The following is a 23,824-nucleotide window of genomic DNA, read 5'->3' as shown; positions in this document are numbered from 1 at the left end:
AGACAGGGCCCCGCAGCAGGCGACACCACCAAGGCAGCCACGGGCCCAGCTGTAGATGGGGTGCAGCTAAGCCACCTCTGCTCTTCCTCTCAGCACCCGCCTCTCCCCTCAGTTCCCCGCCACTGCTGGGTGCTTCCTTCACCAGAGGCTCAGGTCAGCCTCTGCTAAGGCCCCAAATCTGTGTTCTGGCCTGCAAGCTGCTCTTCCCAGGCCTCTGCTCCTGCCCTGCTCCTAACCAAGTCCTTGCCCACAGTGGCCTCTGACCAGCCTGAGGACTTTGGGGAGGGTAGAGAGGGGTGCATCAGGGCTTGCACCTGGCATCCCAGCTGCCACACTCTGGGAGGTGCCAGGCCTTTGGTCGTGGCCAGAAGTAGGCCCTCTGCCCTGTGGGGCCTCTGTCTTCATAGCAGGGGCCCCCCCACTCTGATGGATCTTGCAGTCCTCAGAGACAGTCCCTCCCCTCTACCATCCAAAACTGGCCACCTTGCTTCTGGTTTTGCCAGGGAGAGGGGTGAAAATATTGCTTTTCAAGAGAGGGCTTGGGATTATCTGTGGGTTTCCATCACCCACACGTTCGCTATGCTCACCCATAAGATTCCAGCTCTTGCAAGAAGCCTTAGGGACCAAGCTGGGCTAAGGGAGGAGCCTGTCCTAGCTAGCACCTCATCACAGGACCTAAAAAATGCCTACTGACCAAATAATGAGGCAGTCCTTGCCACTTCGAATGGCCCCAGGCCCACAGATGTGCTGAGACCCTGGGGCACAGTCTTATGCCATGGCCCCTCACTCCCCCCGATCCCAAGCATCCCCATCCCCACCTCCAGCCCATCATATACCTTCACGTAGGGATCACAGATGCCAGGCTCTCTGCTCATCAGGCCTTTGCCTTCTATGACTAAACAAAGAATGAAAATGTTGGGGTGGGTAGATGGGTGGGAAGGATTATCACTAGTCCCTAATGTGTCTAACAGCCATTGGCTATTAACCCCCCTCTGATCTAGTTCATTCCCACCATTTCCCACATGCAGGCAGCACCCTCACTGAGCCATTCTAGGGTACATTCGATTCCTTGAAACTTACAACTGAAAGAGAACAGCAAATTTATTAAGTTTAACCCCTCATTTAATGGGAAAGATGAGACTAATGGGGGACCCAGAGATAGTAAGAAATTTGCCCAAAGCCACAGAGCAATCAGACCAATGGGGATGACAGAGCTGGGTTTGGATCCCTATCTCCTGACTCCTAGTCCACTGTTCCTTCCTCCACATGAGGCTGCCTCCTGGGATGGAGAAGCCAGGCTAGAGAACTTACCCTGCCCTGTCAGCTGCGCTGTGGCTGGTGGACAGCAGAGCACAGCAGGTAAAAGCCTGGGTCCAGAGATGGCCTAGGGCCCCGGGTTCACAGACCAGCACACATGCCAGCTCCACCACTTACTAGACATGAGAGCTTGAGCAAGTGGTTTTGCTTCTCTGCAACTGAATTTGCTATTTTTTCAATGGAGAAGTGATAATAATAGGGTTAGTGACCACAACATTCACTTCGCATGGTAGTTGTGCCGGTTAAATGAGATAATGTGTCTACAGTGCTGAGCAGAGTGCCTGGCAAGCAAGTAACTAACTGCTCAAGGAAGGCTGGCTAGACAAAAAATAATAATAAAAAAAAAAAGCAAGGGGTGGGTGGGAGGTGAGGTGCAAGCCTGCTCCTGAACGTGAGCACAGCCCATTTGCCTGAGGTCTGCAGGAATCAGACAGCAGGCCTGACAGAAGCAGAGCCTCTTTGCTATTTTCTTTTCTGTCCAGTTTGGATTGAGCCCTAGGGTTTGGCTTGGACCTGGCTTGGACGGGGCTCCCGTAGTCTGAGGCGTGAAGCCTATGAAAGCCAAAGGAGAGAGAGAACAGGCTGGAAGGGATGAAGAGCCCTAAGACTGGGGTGAAGCCAAAGCAAACTGTGCAGGACAAATGAAGTGGTGGAGGCCAAGATGCATTTTGCAAAATCTGTTTGCACAGCTGGAGTCAGGCTCTGGCTGGCAAAGAACCCCCCTCTGCTGGTCCTTGGGAACTTCACCTTGGGCCCCCCCAAGGCCAGGACCGGAGGACCCCAGGCGCCTGCTGGTCTACTCTGCCTGGTGTCCTAGCTACTGTTCCTGTGTGCATCCTTCCTCTCGAGGGCGTGGTCATGGGGGGCAGACTCCTGGCCTGAGGAAACCCTGGGTCTCCCTGGCCCCAGTGCAGGTGGAGCAGACATGGCTGCTGCCCCACTGCACTCCCTGTATAGACCAGAATGACACTGTGTAGTCAGGGCTGTGACAAGGACACAGAAAAGGACACAACGCACTTAGGTAGGTCAGGGGGTAATTCTTGGAGGGGGAAAAAATGAAGCCAAATGAGCCTTCCTTCCTGAGTCTTAATGATGATGAAGGCAGGCATGTTTCTTACAAAATCAGAGGGAGGGAGGGTTATTTTTCAAAAGGAATTCAAAAAGAAGACAGGTGACTCCAGACACAAGAAATAGCACGTGCAAAGGCACAGAGGCATGAGCAAGCATGATGCTCTCAAGGGGGTGCACATAACAGGACAGGAAAGAGGGCACAGGGAGACTCCAACAGCAAGAACCACTCAGGCTGGAAAGCTGGGCAGGGCCTACAGGGCTAAACAGAAGGGTCCAGGCAGCGAAGGCCATGGCAGGAGCTCAGTAACTACTTTTGTGCTGGGTGAAAGGACAGACAAATGCATAAATGGACAGGTAAAGTGCAAAATCCTCTGAGTGGCACAGAGGACCTTCCTCGCCTGGCCTCATACTCACTGTGGAGCAGCAGAACCCGGTCCCGGGCATCGATCGACAGCTTCAGCTGACCTAAGGAAACAACAGAAACAACATCACCAGGCAGCCTGGGTGGCTTAGCGGTTGAGCACCGCCTTCAGCCCAGGGCCTGATCCTGGAGACCTGGGATCAAGTCCCACATCAGGCTCCCTACATGGAGCCTGCTTCTCCCTCTGCCTGTGTCTCTGCCTCTCTCTCTCTCTCTGTGTCTCTCATGAATAAATAAATAAAATCTTTAAAAAAAAAAAAAAAAAAGAAACGTCAACTCATCTCCTTGTTGGGTGAAAGATGGGGTAGCAGCGATGAGAATGCTCTTCTGGGGATCCCTGGGTGGCGCAGCGGTTTGGCGCCTGCCTTTGGCCCAGGGCGCGATCCTGGAGATCCGGGATCGAATCCCACATCAGGCTCCCAGTGCATGGAGCCTGCTTCTCTCTCTGCCTCTCTCTCTCTCGCTCTCTCTCTGTGACTATCATAAATGAATAAAAAATTTAAAAAAAAAAAAAAAAAAAAAGAGAATGCTCTTCTGTTCATGGAAAGTGATTCAAAGATCCATCCAGTCTCTGGGCTGCAAGGCAGCTCAGAAGCCACTTAGCCTTGTCGCAACGAGAGTCCCTTCTGCAATACCTCCAGCAGTGGTTCTCCACCCTGGGCTTACACCCTCTCTGGTGATGGGGAGCTCATTACTTTATAAGGCAGCCTAGGTTAACGCTGGAGAGCTCTCTCTGTGGGACATCTGGAAAAGTTGTTGCAACCACATCACAACGAGCCCAGATGGGAGAGTCAAGGATCCTGGGCCTTGGTTGGGAGTCCATGGGGGCCCAAGGGGAGGTCAGGACAAGCCCTCCACTGTGACTGACAGCTAGCTGTGTTCTGGAAAGGCAGTCACAACACAAGGACAAAACGACAGATGATTTGGGGGAAAACCAAAGGCAAAGAGATCAGGCGTGGCCAGAGAGCTCCTTCAGAGTCCGTGCTACCATCCCGGACCATCCCGCAGAATTCCAATGTCCCGAAAGAGAAACCAACCGTTGGCATAGAGCCACACTACCCAAGTGTGGTTCGAGAACCACCAGCATCAGAAGCATCTGGGTGACGCTCAGAAATGCAGAATCACAGGCCCCACCCCAGGCATACTGAACCAGAATCTGCAATTTGACTGGATCCCCAGGGAGGCACAGGTCCATTAAAGGTTGAGGAGCCCCGGACTAGAGCACGCTGAAAAGCCTCTGAGCATGTCTATAAGCTTGGAAAAAGGCCTTCTTAGCAAGACACAAAATGCAGAAGCACCAAGGGAAAAGATAGACAACTCTGACTCCATATGATTTTTAAATGTCCATTACAATGAAAGGTATCATAAAGTCATGAGACAACAAAATAGAAAAATAGACAAAGGTCATACATTGGAAATTCAGAGAAGCCAAAACAGCCAATAAATGTACAAGAAGAGGCTCGCCCTCAAAGAGATCTGGGACATGTAAGATAACATAAAATACCATTTTCTGGGATGTCTGGGTGGCTCAGTGGTTGAGGTCTGCCTTTGGCTCAAGGGTCCTGGGATCGAGTCCTACATCGGACTCCTCTCAAGGAGCCTGCTTCTCCCTCTGCCTGTGTCTCTCCCTCTCTCTCTCTCTCTCTCTCTCTCTCTCTGCGTCTCTCATGAATAAATAAATCTTTTTTAAAAAATACCATTTTCTATCAATGTGCTTGACAGATAATTTAAAAAACAGATAATGTTGGGCCTCCTGGCTGGCGCAGTTGGTAGAGCAGGCGACTCTTGGTCTCGTTTGTAAATTCAAGCCCCACGTTGGGTGCAGAGATTACTTAAAAATAAAATCTTTAGGGGCGCCTGGATGGCTCAGTCGGTTGGGCTTCTGACTCGTGATCTCAGTTCAGGTCTTGATCTCCAGAGACGGAGTTCAGGTCCTGCACTGGGCTCTACACTGGGCATGTATCCTACTTAAAAAACAATAATAATAATAAAATAAAATCTTTTTTTAAAAAAAGATAATGTCAAATGTTGGCTAAAAATGTAAGAAAACACATACTCTCAGACCCTGTGAGAAGTATAATGGAGGGTAAGTTCTGAACAATATCTATTAGAATTTTTTTTTAAGATTTTATTTATTTATTCATGAGAGCCAGAGAGAGAGGCAGAGACCCAAGCAAAGGGAGAAGCACGGCTCCCTATGGGGAGCCCGATGTGGGGCTCGATCCCGGGACCCAGGGATCACGACCAGATGCTCAACCACTGAGCCACCCAGGTGCCCTAGCTATTAGAATTTAATTGTGCATGTCCTTCAACTTGGCAATTCTTCTCCCAGGTAACTATTATGGACAAAAACCACATAAGGCTGGTGCTCCAGTGCTGTTTAAAATAAGGACAAATTGGAAACACCTGAAATGTCCATCAATATAAAAATGGTTAAATGAGCCATCTCTGGCTGTGCTTGGAATAATAGGGGCTATTGCAAAAAAATGGGGGAGCTCTATATGTCCTGACAGGGGAAGATTGTTGCAATAAGTTTTTAAGAGAACCAAGCAAATTGCAGAACAATATACATATTATATATTTCTGTGTGCATGTGTGCGCGTGCGTGATGCCAAATGAAAAACAAAGATCACCTCTAGAATTGGAGGGAGGGAAGTCAAGAGGACTTTATCACTTGTTTCAACAACACAAATTTTATGAACTATAGCACTTCTATAATTAAAAATAAGAAGTGGGGGCACCTGGGTGGCTCATTTGGTTAAGCGTCTGACTCTGGATTTTGGCTCAGGTCATGACCTCAGGGTCGTAAGATGGAGCCCCAAGTCAGGCTCCACGCTCAGTGGGGAGTCTGCTTGAGATTCTCTCTCCCTCTCCCTCTGCTCTCTCACTCTAGCTCCAAATTAATTAATTAAAAAATCTTTTTAAAAATAAAAATTAAAAATAAGAAGAGCAAATGAAAAAAGAACGGAAGGGCAGTGGGAGAGAGAAGGAAGAGACGAAAGGAGGAGTAAATGTAACCATAATGGAAGGGCCAGGGCTGGAAAGCAGGTGAAGAATGAGGAGTCAGTTTTCCCCCTGGGTTTTCTAATTTTTTTAAAGACAATATCAAAACAAAATAAAACATCAAGTCTTCCTCACAGATGCCCAGTGGGCCCTTCAGCATGGACAGAAGGATCATGCTTCTCTTCTTCACTGACATGTTGACAATTTTTCCTCAGTCCACTGGACTCTTCCTGGAACCTCAAGAAGCCAATGAACTCAATCCACCTGGTGAACACGTACTGGGGAGGCAAGGAGGACAGGGCAGGCCCTCTCAGCCTGCAGCAACTCCACACATCAACCGGAAAGCCCTTGCATCCATGACAACCCTGTCTTACAGTCCTCAGCCTCTGCTTGATCACCTCTGGTGATGGGGATCTCACTTCCTGTAATGGGAACGCTTTTTCTTTTGTGATAGCTCTGATTGTTCAATGTTCCATCTTATATTGAGCCAGAAGTGGCCTCTCAGTAACCTGTATTCCCCAGACATGGTTCTACTGTCAATCTCCAGGCTGTGTCCTCTTAGATCACCACTCCTCCTGGCAGGCACAGTGAGACATCTCCTCAACATCCCAAATGTTTATCTCTGGACATGCCCCATGAAACTAGGACTGGGGCTGGGGCTTGTGCTTCGCTGCTGGCTGGAGGAAGGCCAGGCAAGGTTTGGAGAACAGAAAGGAAGGAAATTCTGAGCAGTTCCCTAACCTCTGGGGCCTAGAAACCACTTGTCCCCTCACATTTTGGGGGTGTTTAAACTGCAAACCCAAATAACCCAGATTCCAGCAAACCCTCGTTCATCAGAAACTCCTACTGCTCTCCTGCCCAGGACACAGATCTCAGAAGCCCAGAGGCCTGTTCTTGTTCCAGTACCAACTACTCTCCTCTCTCTCAGAGACACCTTGTCCCCAGCTGTGAGGTGGAGCTAATAACAGGGGTGTCTGCACTTGCCAAGTTGTGTGTGGATCAGATAACACTGCAGGGTGAGGAGGTCATTGGATGAAAGACACCAAGAGAATCCATGGTATTATTAGCTCAAGATCTGAGCGATTACCACTTTGGGGTTCCCTCGAGCTGAGAAATCTCCTACAAAAACTACGCTGGATCCAGTGTCGAGTAGGAAAAGGCTTTGAAACAGACAGAAGTGGCCAGCAGTCACAGATCCCATCTCATCAACCCAAAGGCCACTGTGTTTAACCCTAAACGTTTCTTCTGAAACTATCACCAGTGCAAAGGCAGCTTTGGCCTGAACATATCTGGCTTTCCGAAGCTGCGGGAGCCACTGTGCTGAGCAACACCATCACCTACCAACAACCCATTTACAGAAATCAGGATGGAGAAATCTCCCAGCACAAATGGCCGTTGGTTCCATTCGACAAACATTAGCCAGGTACCTGCATGGGGGGCGCTGAGTCAGAAAGGACAGATCTGAATGGCCCGGTGCCCACCCACAGGGAACTCACAGCCCAGTGTGACTTGGAGGGCCATGGCCAAGGCCAAAAGTGTAGCTGGAGCACAGGACAGGCCTGGAGTAAAGACTGACTCAGAAGTCAGAGGAGACTGCCCAGCACCCCTTGCAGGCCTCCTCAGGGATGGCAAGCGTGCCCTCTATCCTGTTACAGCAGAGAAACCAAGCCCCACAGCCGAGGTTCAGGCCCCCAGTGCAGCACACACCCTCCTCCAGCCCAACAGTGGGCTCACAGATAAGGGCAAAATGAAGAATTTTGCCCCTACTCACCCCTAGCCCACTCAGCCACACCTGTTCCTTCTGCCTCCCCCACTTAGCCCCTTCCATCAAATCAATGTGTCTCAAGGGCCCTGAAGTCATCTTGCCCAGCCTCCTCGACTGGGAGCCAGAACAGTCATGCCCAGATATGAAAGGTGACTTGCCCTGGACCCAGAATGACCCAAGTAAGGCAGGCTAGAATGGGAGACCAGATGCTGTCCCAACTCCAGCACTCTTGTGTGTACACCGACCCGGTCTTCTAGAGCCATTAATGGACACCACCGTACCTGCCGATGCAACCCTGGGGCTTGGAAGCAGAGGGAGCCATCAGGCACAGGACAAGGTGCCATAGCTTTGCTTCAGAACCCAAAAAGAGGGCAGGCTCAAAGAAACGTCCCAAGTCTCAAGAAATAAACCACGGGGTAGAGGGGAAGTCAGGCTGAAACCCTGGGGCCTTCAGCCAATCTGAAAAACCCATCCCTGGAATCTCTGATCTGGTCACTATCCCCGCTTTCTGCCCAGGTCCAGCAAGTGGCCTATGACAGTACCAGGAATGTCCAGGCCACAGGGCCTGAAGCCATTCTCACCAGGGTATTCAGGGGCCCTGGAGAGGGCACACCCATCCCCCCCCAAGTCCCACTGAGCTGTGGTTGAGCACTCTGTCTGCACAGGGAGGTGGTGACGGGGACCCAGAGAGGCTGTAGAAGTGCATGGGAGCCAGGGCCCAGAGACAAAGGGAGAACAGACAGGGACACACGTGACAGGAAAAATCCTGGGTGACAGTGAGCCTCAGAAGGCACAGGGAAGGCACTGAATCCAGACTTTGCTGGCATGGGACCTAGGGGGGTTCAGACTCACTGGGTCCTGTAGATAAAAGGGCATGGAAACCAGCAAAAGAAATTCAAGCTGGCAGACCTTACTCTGTTTGTTATAAGAGGACCACAGGAAGACAAATTCTGACTCTCAGGACACAGCCAGGCAGAGACATACTCAGAAAATGAAGCAAGATGAGGGCCGGGCGGGCCAGGCAGCCCAGGTGGCTCAGCGGTTTAGCGTTGCCTTTAGCCCAGGGTGTGTGATCCTGGAGACCCAGGATTGAGTCCCGAGTCCCACGTCAGGCTCCCTGCATGGAGCCTGCTTCTCCCTCTGCCTGTGTCACTGCCTCTCTCTCTCTCTCTCTCTCTCTCTCTGTGTGTGTGTGTGTGTGTGTCTCTCATGAATAAATAAATAAATAAATCTTTAAAAAAAAAAAAAAAGAGGGCAGCCCCAGTGGTGCAGCGGTTTAGCGCCGCCTGCAGCCCAGGGTGTGTGATCCTGGAGACCCAGGATCAAGTCCCGAGTCCCATGTTGGGTTCCCTGCATGGATCCTGCTTATCCCTCTGCCTATGTCTCTGCCTCTCTCTCTCTCTCTCTCTCTCTGTGTGTGTATCAATAAATAAAATAATAAAATAAATTTAAAAAAAGAAGATGAGGGCCCGCACACCACTGCTGGACTCGGGGATCAGCAGGAACATGTCCTAGAGGGAGCTCACGTCACCCTGGAGTATGCAGAGGATACATCTCTTGAGAGTCTCATGGCCTGGCTGCTATGAAGCAGCAGTCATCCCCAAACCCAGTTCACCTCAAAAGCAATTCCCCATTTAGGAGCTACCATGTGTTGAGAGCCACAGAAAGGGGGACGATGTCAGGACAAATGTACAAAGGAGGCTGGGTCTCCATGTAGCCTCACCAGCCACCAACACTCAACAGATTCCCCCTTGATTTGTGGAGATGGGTCTGTACCTCAAGCTGTGTGTGCAAGAGAGCGGGAAGGAGCCAACCGGCTGTCAGGCACCCCTCCCTCTGCGATCCTGGGCTGCCTGACCCACAGGGCAGCCTGAACACGGCTCAGAGAGGGGTTCACACATTTACAGATTTCACTTTCTGCCCTCTACAGGAGAAAGGGTATGCTGCAGGGGCGCTGGGGAGATGGGAACCATCCAGCTCTGGGGATGCAGCCCTGTGGAACCTTGCAAGTGTCTGTTCCTTTGAAGAAGGAGAATCTTGAGTTCCATTTGGAGAAACAGCCTGACTTATGCTGGTGCCTGCTGGCAGAAGGAGGCCTGCAGAGCCCAGGGGATCGGGGGCTACAGTGGTGGGAGAGAGATGATGACGGGTCAGTGCGACTCCTCTCTTCTGACTCTCTACTTCCTGTGAAACCTGATATTAATGTGGTTTCCCAAGCTGTTTTTTAGTTCCAGGAATAGATTGCTCTCGCCAGCTAACATCTTGGCAGCAGAAACCCCAAGCAAAAACCACCCAGCAAAGCCATTCCCAAATTCCTGACTCACAGAAACTGGGAGATAATGAATGTTTGGGCTTTTTAAGCCAATAGGTATTGGGGTACTTTGCTACGAAGCATCAGATAATGAATATGTCTCCAGATTGCCTCTGTAGTCAGGTAACATAAACCTGATATCAACTCCGAGGCAATTCTTCAATTTTTAAAACTGTTAAGAAAATATAATTCTAAGATAAATCAGTATATTATGACTAAGGAAACAAAAGACTTTCCATTTGTGAGATCCTTGATTTTCTCCACAAAGAATTCTGATAGATTGAAACTGTACTCATTACCAATTCAACTGCAAAATCTGGAATCGTCTCACGTTAACCCATGAACAGCCCAGCACATTCATGAAAAGGCTTCAACCTCAGAGCAAACGATTTTCTTTTATACCTATTCATGTACAAACACAACATACAGAAAATTCACATTATTCTGCCTTTTATGATTTTCTTTTAAATTTTACTATAACAACTTGAATTTTAAAATTGTCAGTTTTGCCGCAATTTAGAAATGACTCTTGCCACCTTTACCTATCTTATACTACAAACTTCTCCATAGTCAAATGTTATTTTACAATGATGAACACCTGTTACATCCTTGCTGATGGCTCCAAGCCACACTGTGAAGTCAATGATTTCTTTTCATTATGTTTTACAGTGTGTTATTTTTTCACTATCAAAGTTTTCCAGTAGAACAAGTCTAATTGGGAAAACACCAGGGAGGAAGCACGGAAGGAATTATTAGCAAACCGAGGGTTTTAGAGTCAGTATGACCTGGCTTGGATCCTGGTTCCACATTGATGATCCTGAATCACTACCCCTTTGTTTCCTCATCTGTACAATGGAAAGAAGAAGAACCATACAGTTCTGGCAGGCCTCTTATAAAACTGAGAATGAATACACGTGGAGCACCCAGCAAATGGAAGACATTCCCACTGATAGGACAAAAGGAAGGATGGAAGGAAGAAAAAGGAAGGATGGAAGGGTGGAAAGGTGGAGGGAAGGATGGAAAGATGAAAGGGGTAGAATGAAAGATGGAAGGATGGAGGGATGGAGGGAAGAAGGGAGGGGGGAAGGGTGGAAGGAAGGATGAAAGGGTGGAAAGAAGGATGGAAGGGTGGAAGAATGGAAGGATGGAAGGATGGAAGGGAGGGGGGAAGTTTAGAAGGGTGGAAGGAAGGACGGAAGAGTGGAAGGGTAGAAGGACGGGTGGAAGGGTGGAAAGATAGAAGGGAGGGAAGAAGTTTGGAAGGGTGAAAGGAAGGATGAAAGGGTAGAAGGAAGGATGGAAGGAAGATGGATGGAAGGATGGAAGGGTAGAAGGAAGGGGATCCCTGGATGGCTCAGCAGTTTAGCACCTGCTTTCAGTTCAGGGTGTGATCCTGGAGTCCCAGGATTGAGTCCCACATTGGGCTCCCTGCATGGAGCCTGCTTCTCCCTCTGCCTGTCTGTCTGTCTGTCTGTCTCTCTCTCTCTCTCTCATAAATAAATAAAATCTTTAAAAAAAAAAAAAAAAAAAAAATAAAATAAAATCTTTAAAAAAAAAAAAAGGAAGTATGGATGGGTGGAAGGAAGGATGGAAGGGAGGAAGGACAGGTATAGCAGGGTGAAAGGGAGGAAGGACAGGTAGAAGGGTGGAAGGAAGGGTGGAAGGGTAGAAGGGAGGGAGGAAGTTTGGAAGGATGGAAGGATGGAAGGAAAGATGGAAGAGAGGAAGGACAGGTAGAAGGGTGGAAGGGTAGAAGGAAGGATAAACGGTTGGAAGGGTGGAAGGAAGAATGGAAGGCCAGAAGGGTAGAAGGAAGGATGGAAGAGTGGAAGGGTGGAAGGAAGGATGGAAGGGTGGAAGGGTAGAAGGATGGGTGGAGGGTGGAAGGGTGGAAGGAAGAATGGAAGCATGGAAGAGTGGAAGGATGGAAGGATGAAAGGGTAGAAGCAAGGATGGAAGGGTGGAAGAGTGTAGGGAAGGATGGAAGGAAGGATGGAATGATGGAAGGGTTGAAGGAAGGGTGGAAGAGTGGAAGGAAGGATGGAATGATGGAGGATTGGAAGGGTGCAAGGTGGGTGGGTGGATGGAAGGATGGAAGGGAGGGAGGAAAGGAGAGGAGATGAAAAGAGAAAAAACGACTCAGAATAATTAGAAAACACCCATTAGGGAACCTCTATTTCTAGGATGACAGGTCCACTGAGGAAATCTAGAAGAGCCAGACAAAACATTTAGAAGTAGTTTCTTGGAGATACAACAGGACAGAGAGGAACTAGGGAGCAGGCTCTGGGAGGAGGGAATTCTGTGGAATGAAGTTTAATGTTTTCTGGACTAATTCTCTCCTTAGGGTGTTTTCAAATTCCAGAGAGATGACAGGGAGGCTGAGAAGCTGGGCGGAGTTTCTGTCTGTCTCACAGGGTGAGAGGAACGGGTGTTGGAGACCAGGGCCTGTCAAGAGTGGGGTCCTTTGGGGTTGGAACCTTCCAGGGCTGCTCTGCAGGGAATACGGCCCTCAAGGGACTGCAGCCTAACATCAGATGATCCCAATCCCTAACAGTACCATTATCCCGGATCACTAATGACCTCAAGCCCCTGACAGAAGCAAATATCTTTTCAAAGGAAGGTATCACCCTGGGTCTGCATCATGCAGCAAAAACACAACTCTGTGCCTGCCATTTGTAAGAGGCACAGCACACCTAGAACAGAAGGAAACAGGAAGACTGATGGAAATAAGACGAAAAAAGGTACACCAGGCAAATTCATTGTTAACCAAAAGGCTGGGAAGCTATTTTGACATCAGGAAAGGCCTACTTTTCTCCACTAGAAATAAAGAGAAGGCTTCATAGTAATAAAAGTTTCAGTTCTCTACTAAGATAGTAATTCTAAATCTGTACACTCTATTGTTTCAAAATATATAAAAGAAAGACTGACAACTTGGGACCCCTGGGTGGCTCAGGTCATGATCCCAGGGTTCTGGGACCAAGTCTCGCATCAGGTTCCCCGCAAGGAGCCTGCTTCTCCCTCTGCCTGTATCTCTGCCTCTCTCTCTCTCTCTCTGTGTCTCTCATGAGAAAATAAATAAAATTCTTAAAAAAGAAAAGAAAATCTCCACTATTTGGAAATTAAGAAACACAATTCCAAATCACCTAAAGACTTGAGAAAGTATGGCTATAAAAATAAGAAACTATTTTGAGCTGAATGATAAAGAAGAAAACTGCAAACATCAAACATGAGGCTTCTGGATATTGGTCATCTTGACCGCCTCCCACTCCCCACCCCCACCCCCCGTACAAGTTACATACGCAGGTATTTACTTTGTGATAAGTCACTGAACTGCATGTTATGGGGGGGGGGAGGGACACTTTTCTGAATAAAAAGGATTTTTAAAAAATTGAGCAGAATGGGAAAAGAGAACAAAAGGGCTATTGACAGGCCAGAAACTGAGAATTTCTGAGAGCTCCCACACAAACAGACCCCAAATGACAGGAATGACAATAAATACCGAGGGCCCCGACCAGCAAGTGATGGGTTCCTGAGAAGTCGCTGGACGGGCTTTCTGGCCAAGCCTGGGGACCAGCCCAGGCTCAGAGCAGCAAGGCCAGTCAGGGGCAGCCGGCAAGGCCAGATCGCAGCCTCCAGTTCAGGGCCCTGCTTCACGCTGCCCAACTTGCACAGCAGCCGGCTGGCATCTGTTCTACAGAAAACACGTTTGTCATCCCTGGAGGAGTTGGGTTCTAGGCCTGGTTTATAGACTCCCCTCTCCTGCAGCCAGAACACTTCCTTAGAAGGCAGTGTGTGGGGTAGCCCCGGTGGCCCAGCGGTTTAGCGCCGCCTTCAGCCCAGGGTGTGATCCTAGGGATCCAGGATCAAGTCCCACGTCAGGATCCCTGCATGGAGCCTGCTTCTCCCTCTGCCTGTGTCTCTGCCTCTTTCTCTCTGTGTCTCTCATGAATAAATAAATGAAATCTTTAAAAAAAAAAAAAAAAGAAGTCAGTGTGTGGCCAACTAATGTTACTTGAACATGCTTCTTACTAGGGGACAAGGCACTGGACCCCTGTACACACACACACACACACACACACACACACACGCCCACATACATACACACACACTACATAAACCTCAACATATGCCTACAGTACTCTCTCTGGAAGGAAAACAATTTTGTTTCTTTATAATTCCAGAGATCCTGGAAATTTAACTCCCTTTAAACGTTTGTGCTTGGGGGAGCGCCTGGGTGGCTCAGTGGTTGAGCATCTGCTTTTGGCTCAGGGCGTTCTGGGATCAAGTCCCGCATTGGGCTCCCTGCATGGAGCCAGCTTCTCCCTCTGCCTGTGTCTCTGCCTCTCTCTGTGTGTCTCTCGTGAATAAACAAATAAAATCTTTAAAAATAATACATGCATAAATAAATAAATAAATAAATAAATAAATAAATAAATGTTACTGCTTGGTAAACCATCAGCTTGGCAACACTTTCATCTGGTCCTACCAGGGCAAAGCCAACTCCTAAAAACCAGGGACTACCTGCCGTGCTGGAAAAAAGCCAGCAAAGGGGTAAACTTAGCAAAGGCTTTCATGTTAAGAGAGTTCACACTGGCTACCAAAGCTAACTAAATCCATAGCTTCCAAACCTGGTTAATCATCAAAATACTTCTGTGGCTTCTTACAATTACAGATTCTCAGGCTCCACCCTAGACTTATGAAGATCCTAGGAATCTATGGGACATTTTTTTAAAGACTTATTTATTATTTTGAGAGACAGAGAGTGTGCAAGAGCAGGGGGGCAAAGGGAGAGAGAGTCATAAGCAGACTCCATGCTGAGCTCAGAGCCCCACACGGGGGCTTGATCCCACGACCCTGAGATCACAACCAAGACCAAAACCAAGAGTCGGATGCTCAACTGCTATGTCACCCAGGCGCCCCAGGAATCTGTTTTCAATAGACTTGCCAGGTGCTTCTGCAAAGTGACCAGGTCTGGTAACCACCAATACGAATCTTCATTCATGAGCAGACAAGAAAAGGCACTCAATGTATGAAGAAAACCAACAGCCTCAAAGAAGGGCAGCATTTGTCAAGGAAATTAGAATTTAAGCAGGAAAAACAGGGCAGAACTGTCCGGTGTCAAGCTGTGTCCTCAGAGAGATCTGAGTGGAGACTGCATACATAAGAGCGGGAGGCTCCCCACCCTACAAGGCTCCTGCCTGCCCGCTGCACACTCAGGTCACAGTCACTGGTTCAAGCAGCAACCCTTTCCAGATAACCATCCGACCCAACCCTGAGGCCACGCCAGGGCGGGGAATCCACTCCCTGCTGTTCTGGACACTCCTCAACTTCCCAGATCTGGCAGGATGATTAATTCAATAGAAGACTATGAACTGATGCTAGGAAACAGTCACACTATACCAGTAAGGAAAAGAAATGGATTCTAAAACGGTATATACAATATGGCCTTGATTCTTTGCAAATTAAACACGCCCTTACACATACACTCACAAATAAGTCGGGAAGGGTATAAAAATGTTAACTGACAATGGTCTTTTCTGAGGAGTCAGAATACAGGTGATTCTTCGCTTTCTCCTTTCCACTAAGTTTTCAACAAGGAAGCCATCTGACAGTGATAACAAGGAGGAAAAAACAATGAGATATACTTTTACCTTTAAATCAGGACAGAGAGCAGCCCGGGTGACTCAGTGGTTTAGTGCCGCCTTCAGCCCAGGTTGTGATCCTGGAGACCCGGGATCCAGTCCCATGTCAGGCACCCTGCATCGAGCCTGCTTATCCCTCTGCCTGTGTGTGTGTGTTTCTCTCTCTGTGTGTGTGTCTCTCATGAATAAATAAATAAAATATTTTTAAAAAATAAAAATAAAAAATAAATAAATCAGGACAGAGCTAAGGTAATAGGGCCTCATAGCTCCTTGACACTCTTTCCTGACCACCCCAGCCCCACCAACTCAGACCACCCCAGAAACCTCCCTTGTCTGGTAGACTCCCATATCCCAGTGGGGATAACAGGAACTGCCTGCAAGGTTTGGGAGAGAGCAAACAAGAAAAAGTACTTGACACAAGGCATGGCACGTGGTAAGTAATCAACAAATGGTGGCTACTTCATCACTCCCTTCATCAGCGCCCACCAACTAGACGAGTGAATTCCAGGGTGCCAGACTGCAGGCCATTGCTAGGGGCCAAGCCACTGCTTTTCTATCACTCCCTCTGCTCCTAGAGAAAAAGGCTGTTTGTGAAGAAAAACCAAGCACGCTGATAGGGGTAAGCCTAAGACTAGGAGAGCCGGAACCCCAGGGAGGGCCTAACTCCTGGGCCGTTCTGCCTATGAACTCTGGCCAAAGTCCTGTATGTTGGTAACTACCCCAACCTTTATAAAGAAAATTGTATACAATCAAAAAAAAAAAAAAGTGCTGGACAAGTCGTCTCGGAAGGTTTGAGCTCAGGTACGAAGTCTGCCACTGGGCGACCTTCCTCTCTCTGGATGTCAAGTCTCCACAGAGAAAATATTACCCGCTCTCCCCAGGTAGTTGCAGAACCAGTGAGGACACACATGAAGGGCTGTGCTCTGGACAGGGCTCTTATCTCTGTTAGGGCTACTTGAAAGGTTGGATTTGCCCAGACCCTTGGGGAAGCTGCTGCCCCGCTGTTCTTTGGGGGACCCCAGGCGTGCTAGGTCGGGGTTTGGGAGCAGGGGCCCCCTGCCCATTTCTCTCTACCTCAAGCCCCCAGGGCAGCCCCTGTGACCCTCCTGAGGGTCTGGTCACTCCTGGAGAAGAGAATTCTCCTACATCTGCTGTGGGTCAGATAGCGCGGTCACAGCACAGCTTCCAAGGCGAGCCCACAGGAGCTGACCGACCTCCCGCCCCCCCGGGGCTGACTTGGCACCTGTTCTGTCCCTGAGCCAAAGGCCAGAGGAGGGAGGAAACCTTGAGATGTAGTAACAAGACCGCGATTTAACCCTGAGCTGCTTGCTCCTGGGACACTAGGGGTGCGCACCGGTCTCCCAAAGACCAAGCCGGCGCGATCACTGCGGCCAAGTGGGGCAGAACCAGTGCACCTGGCACCTGGCACCTGGCACCTGGCACCTGGCACCTGGCGCGACCGGCCGGGCAGCAGGGGTGCCCCGCGGACTGCCCAGCCGGCCGAGGGCCCCGAGCCCCTCCCGGGCACCTGCCCCGGCACGGGGTGCGCGGCGGGCACTCACCGAAGGTGGCGAGGTAGAAGGACAGGCCGGGGCGGGCGCGCCGGCTCCCGAGGGCCACGCGGTGCAGGGAGCGCTGCATGGCGGCCGCGGACCCCGAGGCGGCGGTGTTGCTGCCCGTCGCCCTGGCAGCAGGTTCACCGCCCGCCCGGCCCGCGTCGGGAGGCGGAGGCGGAGGCGGAGGCGGAGCGGGGCCGCGGCGTTTGAACGGGCGGCGCGCCCAGCCCTCATTGGCCCGCGCCGTTTGAATGGGGAGGCTTCCACCGACGGCCGGAGACAGCCGGGAGGACAGCCGGGGGGACAGCCGGGGGGACAGCCGGGGGGACAGCCGGGGAGACAGCCGGGGGGACAGCCGGGGGGACAGCCGGGGTGGACAGCCGGCAGCGCCCCACCTGCAGGCCCGGTGGCCCCTCCTCCGCGCTCCCCGCAGCCCGCAGCCCGCAGCCCGCAGCCCTCCCCGAGGGCCCGGGAGGACCCGGCGGCCGCACCGGGCTCCCGGCTCCAGGCTGGAAGTGCCCGCCCCATGCGAGGCCCGTGGCCCCTGGCGTGTCCACGCAGGCGGGCTTGGCCTGCTCGCCCAGCTCCCCCGAGCCAGCAATTAGCCAGGTTCCTAACATGCTTTGAAGCCCAGACCTGTAATCACCGGACCCAAGCAAGGGCAAAGGAGCATCCTCCCGGCCCAGTGCGGTGGGGTTTGGGAAAGTGTTCTCCATGCTTGGACCGGCTGCCCCCACCAGGCTGCAGCCCCCTTCCCAAACTCTGCCCTCTCCATCTGCCTCTTGAGCCTCCTCGTGGATGGGAGCAGCCCTCCCCGCACAGGTCCAGACCAGAGCAGCTTGCTCGGCCAACCTCACAGCCCCCTATCTGCAGCCTGCTGCCATGGAAAAGGAGCGAGGACAGAAACACACGGTTGGCAGGCAGGGTAGGCGGCTTTCGGTCTCCAGAGCCAGGTGTCAGGAGGCAGAGCTGGAAGGAAGGTCAGTCCCTGCACTGCTTTGTCAGCAAACATTTGTGGGACACCTCCTGGGAACAGTTTCACACCAAGACATCTGCTCTGCAAATCTCTGACTGTTGCTGCTGTGGGAGGGAAAGCTGCTGGTCTTATGTAAATCTAAAAATGGGAGGTGTTGGAAGTTGCCAGATGGATATCTGGCTGAGGGATCCACTCAAGACAAGGTTGGAAGATGCAAGAGAGAAAGTGGGGAGAAAGTTGAATGTTTTGTGTACCAGGTGCCAGGGGCTGAGCTGGGCAATTAACACACATCATCTCATTTAATCCTCATGGTGATCCTGAAAAGTATTAGCCCCAGTTTACCAGGGATAAATCTGAACCTCAGGCAGAGAGGGGAGGTGACTTGTCCAAGGCTGGCAGAGCTAAAATTTGAACCCAGGCCTGCCTGCCTGACATCCTCTGTCCATTCTTCTTTGGCCTCCACACCTGCCTCATGGACAACAGCAAAGCAAGTGCAGGTTGCAGACTTGCCTTCTTGAGGCAGGTAAGGAATCTTGAAGGCTCAGGGCCAGCTGGCTACCACAAGGAACGGACACTAGAGAAGGAGCCCTGGAATCAGCAAACTAATGGTCAAGTGCAAATGAGTCACATAAAGGCCAGCGGACTGTTTGAAACCTGGCACTCTATGAAGCCCTTGCTCTGCCCTTTGCCCAATCCACATACCACGAGCACTGCCCAGAGCAGAGGCAAGCCTACTCCTCTGGCCCCAACCAGTGACAGACAGACTTACCTGCACCCTGGACTTGAATGTGCCTGATTCTCCTCCTGGCTGGGGTAGTTTGCGTCCACGCATCCTTTCTCAGCACAGAGGTATGCTGGCCCTGCCACTCCATCCAGCATCGGGCTCAAGCCACAGGATGCAGAAAGGACACTAAGGCTGGTGGTGTTACAGACCTGCAAGAACAAGATAGGAGCTGGAGTTAGGCATGACGGAGGATGCCCCTGAGAGCAGTGTTTATTCCCAGTATGAATTAGAAAGCATGGCATTGTGGAGCCAAGGCAAAGGAAGGTCCACACAGGAAGGGACAGTGATGTGCCCAAGGTAGCAGTGGCCCCTTCACAGCTCTGCCTGGGGCCACAGTGGAGCCTGTATCGGGGAAGACAATCTTGAGCTCAGGAAGCCATGAGCAAAGTACAGATGCACACTCAGGAGGGTGGGACCCAGAAGAGCAGGATAGAGCTGCATTCAAATAGTGTGGGCTAGTGGGGGTGGGGGGTGCGGAGACTGAAACTCACACTGACACTTCACCCCCACTCAGAGTAAAGGGCCACTCTGCAGCTAACCTACTCAGTTGGGAGAACCCAAAGCCACTCTGATCCTGATCTGACCCCTCTAATGCCACCATCTCCACCACTTTAACCAGCAATAGTAAGGCTCCTTTACTTAGTAGAACACTGGACACTCCCTTCTCTTAAAAAGAGAGGTCACTCTTCTCAGGAGAGGGAGGATAGAAATGAATGGGAACCTGGGCAGAGGCCCTACAGGAGAAACTGGGCCTATTCACGCACATTACTGTCCAAAGGGGCCATCCAGAAAGGGTTGCAGTCATGGCCCTGCTTTCCCTAAGGAGGCAGGGGAGTTTGCTAGCCAAGCCTGTCTTTCTGGCATGCCCTAAGCACTCTAGCACCCCCGGGGCTGTGGGCCTCAATGTCTCCCTTACACCTGATTCACACTCCACAGTGCATAGTATACTCCAGACACAACACAAACACATGTTGCACATACTCTACACATATACATATACATACCATATCACCATGTACACACATACACAAATACACCATATACAGGGGCGCCTGGGTGGCTTAGTGGGTAAGCACCTGCCTTCTGCTTGGGTCATGATCTCAGGGTCCTGAGATTGAGCCTCCTCACCACCCCCCCCCAGTGGCAGGCTCCCTGCTCAGCAGGGAGTCTGCTTCTCCTTCTCCCTCTGCCCTTCCCCCCAACCTGCTTGTGTGCACACTCTCTCTTCTAAATAAATAAATAAAACCTTTTATAAATAAATTTAATGAATATATAAATAGTGATTTTGTATCTAGAAGAACCCCAAAGACAGTTTGGGTGGGAGGAAGGGACTAAAGGGTTTATCTGGCTACATCTTTGCATTAGCTATCAAAGAATCATAGTGCATTTGAGATATCGTCTAGCCTAATATCCAAAACATTTTTGAAAAAAAATAATAATAAAGGGGACTAGGACTACCATATATTAAATGAAATTATAGTGATGTAGCACCAGACAGAAGACAAACATATCAATAGAACAGAATAGAAAGTTCAATGAGGGAAAGTGTTTTTTTTAGAAAACAATAAATTTTTTAAAAATTTTTAACTAAAGATTCATTTCAAAAAGTTAGAAGAAGCTAATTTGATAAAAAATTTTTTAAAGAAACAAGTTAAATTTTATTTTTTAAAAAACTAGACTTGGGGCAGCCCAGGTGGCTCAGTAGTTTGGCACCTGCCTTCGGCCCAGAGCATAATCCTGGAGTCCCAGGATCGAGTCCCACGTCAGGCTCCCTGCATTGAGTCTGCTTCTCCCTCTGCCTGTGTCTCTGCCTCTCTATGTGTCTCTCATGAATAAATGAATAAAATCTTTAAAAATAAATAAATACATACATACATACAAAAAATAAATAAATAAATAAACTAGAATTGAAGAATGGAACCAGAACCTGATTCTTTGAAAAAACAAATAAATAGAACTCCAGCAAAACAGAAAAAAACTACAAATAAACAAGTTTAGGAAAGAGAAAGATGGCCATGCTACAAGGTAAAGGATCAAGGTAATTCTTTAAAGTATAAGAGAAAACCATCGCAACTTTATAATTTTGAAAATCTAGGGGGAAAATAGGTGATTTTCTAGAAAGTATTAATTACTAAAACTGAAACAAGAGTTTGAAATTTTTAGTAGATAGATGACTAACCATACATATAATACAAAAAGAAATCAAAACTCTACCTGACAAAATTATAGAAGACCCCAATAGTTTTAGAGGCCAATTCTATGAGACCTCGAAGAAACAGTCAATATCTATGTAATTTAAACTGTTTCAGGACTAGATGAAAAAACTGGAAGATTTCTCAGTGCTAGGTATAAAGTTAGGCAAAGACAAAAACCAGTTAAATTTAGCAACAGAAATTTATAAACCAAAGTTCAAAGAGAAAAATAAGGGACGCCTGGGTGGCTTAGCAGTGAGCCTTCGGCTCAGGGTGTGATCCCAGATTCCCAGGATCAAGACCCACATCGGGTTCCCTGCATGGAGCCTGCTTCTCCTCCCTCTGCCTGTGTCTCTGCCTCTCTTTCTGTGTCTCTCATGAGTAAATAAATAAAATCTTAAAAAAAAAAAGTAGAAATTAATGAAATACAAAACATACATAGAGGAGCTCTATTAAAAATGAGACAAGGGCAGCCCAGGTGGCTCAGCGGTTTAGCTCCACCTTCAGCCGAGGGTCTGATCCTGGAGACCTGGGATTGAGTCCCATATCAGGCTCCCTGCATGGAGCCTGCTTCTCCCTCTGCCTGTGTCTCTGACTCTCTCTCTGTCTCTCATGAATAAATAAATATTTTTTTAAAAAAGAGAGAAACAAAATTGAGCCCACATTCTCCCAGTCTGGCCACATTCCTTTTTTAAAGGAAAGCCAGAAATCTCAAATTTTTCATTTAATATCTCCCATTTTTTTAATATGGGCAATTCACTCAAAAAATTGTAAAATATTTTATAGGCCAAATAAAATCTATCTTTGCCTTATAACTAATTTGAAATCTCTACTAGACCAATCTGATTTATGAATGTAGACACAAAGTTCCTAACTAAAATATTAGCAAATCAAAGCTGGCAGGATTCATGATCAAGTGATATTTATTCTAGGAATATAAAGATCATTCAGATTTAATGAGCATATTAGTGCCGAGGTTGGCAAACTATGCTTACAAACCAAATCTGGCCCACCACCTATTTTTGTACAAGTGGACTAAGAATGGATTTTATGGGGCACCTGGGTGGCTCAGTGGTTGAGCATCTGCCTTTGGCTCAGGGCTTGATCCCAGAGTCCTGGGATCAAATCACACATCTGGCTCCCTGCAGGGAGCCTGCTTCTTCCTTTGCCTGTGTCTCTGCCTCTCTCTGTGTCTCTCATGAATAAACAAAATCTTTTTTAAAAAATGGATTTTACATTTTTAAATGGTTGAAAAAAATTAAAGCTTTTTTATGGCCATAAAAAATTTTTAAATTTTAAATTAAAAAATGAATTTAGGGGCAGCCCAGGTGGCTCAGCGGTTTAGCGCCGCCTTCAGCCCAGGGTGTGATCCTGGAGACCTGGGATTGAGTCCCACATCAGGCTCCCTGCATGGAGCCTGCTTCTCCCTTTGCCTGTGTCTCTGCCTCTCTCTCTCTGTGTGTCTCATGAATAAATAAATAAAAATCTTTAAAAAAAATTAAAATATATATAAAATATATGTATGTATGAATCAAGAAGACTTACAAATCAGTAAGAAAAATATAAATGTACAAAAAAAACAGAATAATCATTGCACAGGAGAGGCATAAAATACTGATAAATCAGAGAAATAAAAATGTTTTAAAAAGCATCTGCCTCCAGGAAGTTCAAGCATTTCTATTGATGAAGCAACTAAAGGTCAGAGCTGTTAACTGAATGGGGTTGCCAAAGCAGTAAATAAACATTGGATAAATCAGAATCCAGCCAAAGAATCATTATAGAATATCTTCCCTTCCCTACCAGTCCTCCTGCTCAGAATGACTAGGTTACACACAAGGGGACTGAAATCTCTGTGGCTACTGACATGTTAAAATTCAATTCAAGGAGCTCCTGGGTGGCTCAACTGGTTAAGCAGTTAAGCCTCTGACTTTGGCTCTCAGGGTCCTGGCCTCAGGCTCCCTGCTGCGGGGGGGCAGGTGGGGGGGGAGTCTGCTTCTCCCTCTGCCTCTCCCCCTCCCTCCATTCCATCCATTCGTGTTCTCTCTCTCTCTAATAAATAAAATCTTTTTTTTTTTTAAGATTTTATTTATTTATTCATGAGAGACACGAGAGAGAGAGAGAGAGAGGCAGAGACACAGGCAGAGGGAGAAGCAGGCTCCATGCAGGGAGCTTGACATGGGACTCGATTCTGGGTCTCCAGGATCATGCCCTGGGCCAAGGCGGCACTAAACCGCTGAGCCACCGGGCTGCCCTAAATAAAATCTTTTTTAAAAATAATAAAATTCAACAGATGTTTATGAAGCTAAACACTATTTTGTGCTGAACCTTACACTTTTCGCTGGGGTTCTAGAAGTGAACAAGATGGGGCATATGATTTAGTAAGAGACTGGATGGGTATTACAACAGAGGAACCATCATGTTGACCTGTGGCAGCACAGATTAACGTCTCATTCAGTCTGAGTCGCAGGCCAGGCTGAGGTCGTAAAAGAAGTCAGAGAGGACTTTTCAAAGAAAAACATCTGAAGGATGATGTAGCCAACAAAGGAAGTGAAGGAAGGGTTACCACAGGCAGAAAGAACAAAACACACCCAGCAAAAGGAGAGTGAAGCATTGTTCGTTTGGGGAACTCAATGATGGGAAGCCTCACATGGCAGGGAAGTTAAAAGTGTGGGGGTGGAAGTAATATGCAAGAAGGTAAGCATCATACAGAGCTTCATTATTATTAAAAAGAGCTTGGTAGGTGGTTCCCCAGATGAAAATCTGAGGTCTGATCCCCCACCCCAAGA

At 48.8% G+C, this 23,824-nt stretch overlaps 1 protein-coding gene across 1 annotated transcript in view; it reads right to left on the bottom strand.

Moving 5' to 3' along the window:
- Nucleotides 1-17,213, bottom strand: part of RGS3 (regulator of G protein signaling 3) — a 120,264-nt gene extending 103,051 nt beyond the window's left edge. The window contains 3 exon segments of the mRNA XM_038553190.1: nucleotides 837-895; nucleotides 2,803-2,853; nucleotides 17,093-17,213. Coding sequence (XP_038409118.1) covers nucleotides 837-895; nucleotides 2,803-2,853; nucleotides 17,093-17,171 — 189 coding nt within the window. The 5' untranslated portion in view covers nucleotides 17,172-17,213.
- Between the last annotated feature and the right edge of the window lie 6,611 nt (nucleotides 17,214-23,824).

The sequence above is a fragment of the Canis lupus genome, chromosome 11 (assembly GCF_011100685.1).
Source record: "Canis lupus familiaris isolate Mischka breed German Shepherd chromosome 11, alternate assembly UU_Cfam_GSD_1.0, whole genome shotgun sequence".
In the NCBI taxonomy this organism is placed as follows: domain Eukaryota; kingdom Metazoa; phylum Chordata; class Mammalia; order Carnivora; family Canidae; genus Canis; species Canis lupus.
The sequence above is the reverse complement of the archived record's forward strand: the minus strand, read 5'-3'. Positions and strand labels throughout refer to the sequence as shown.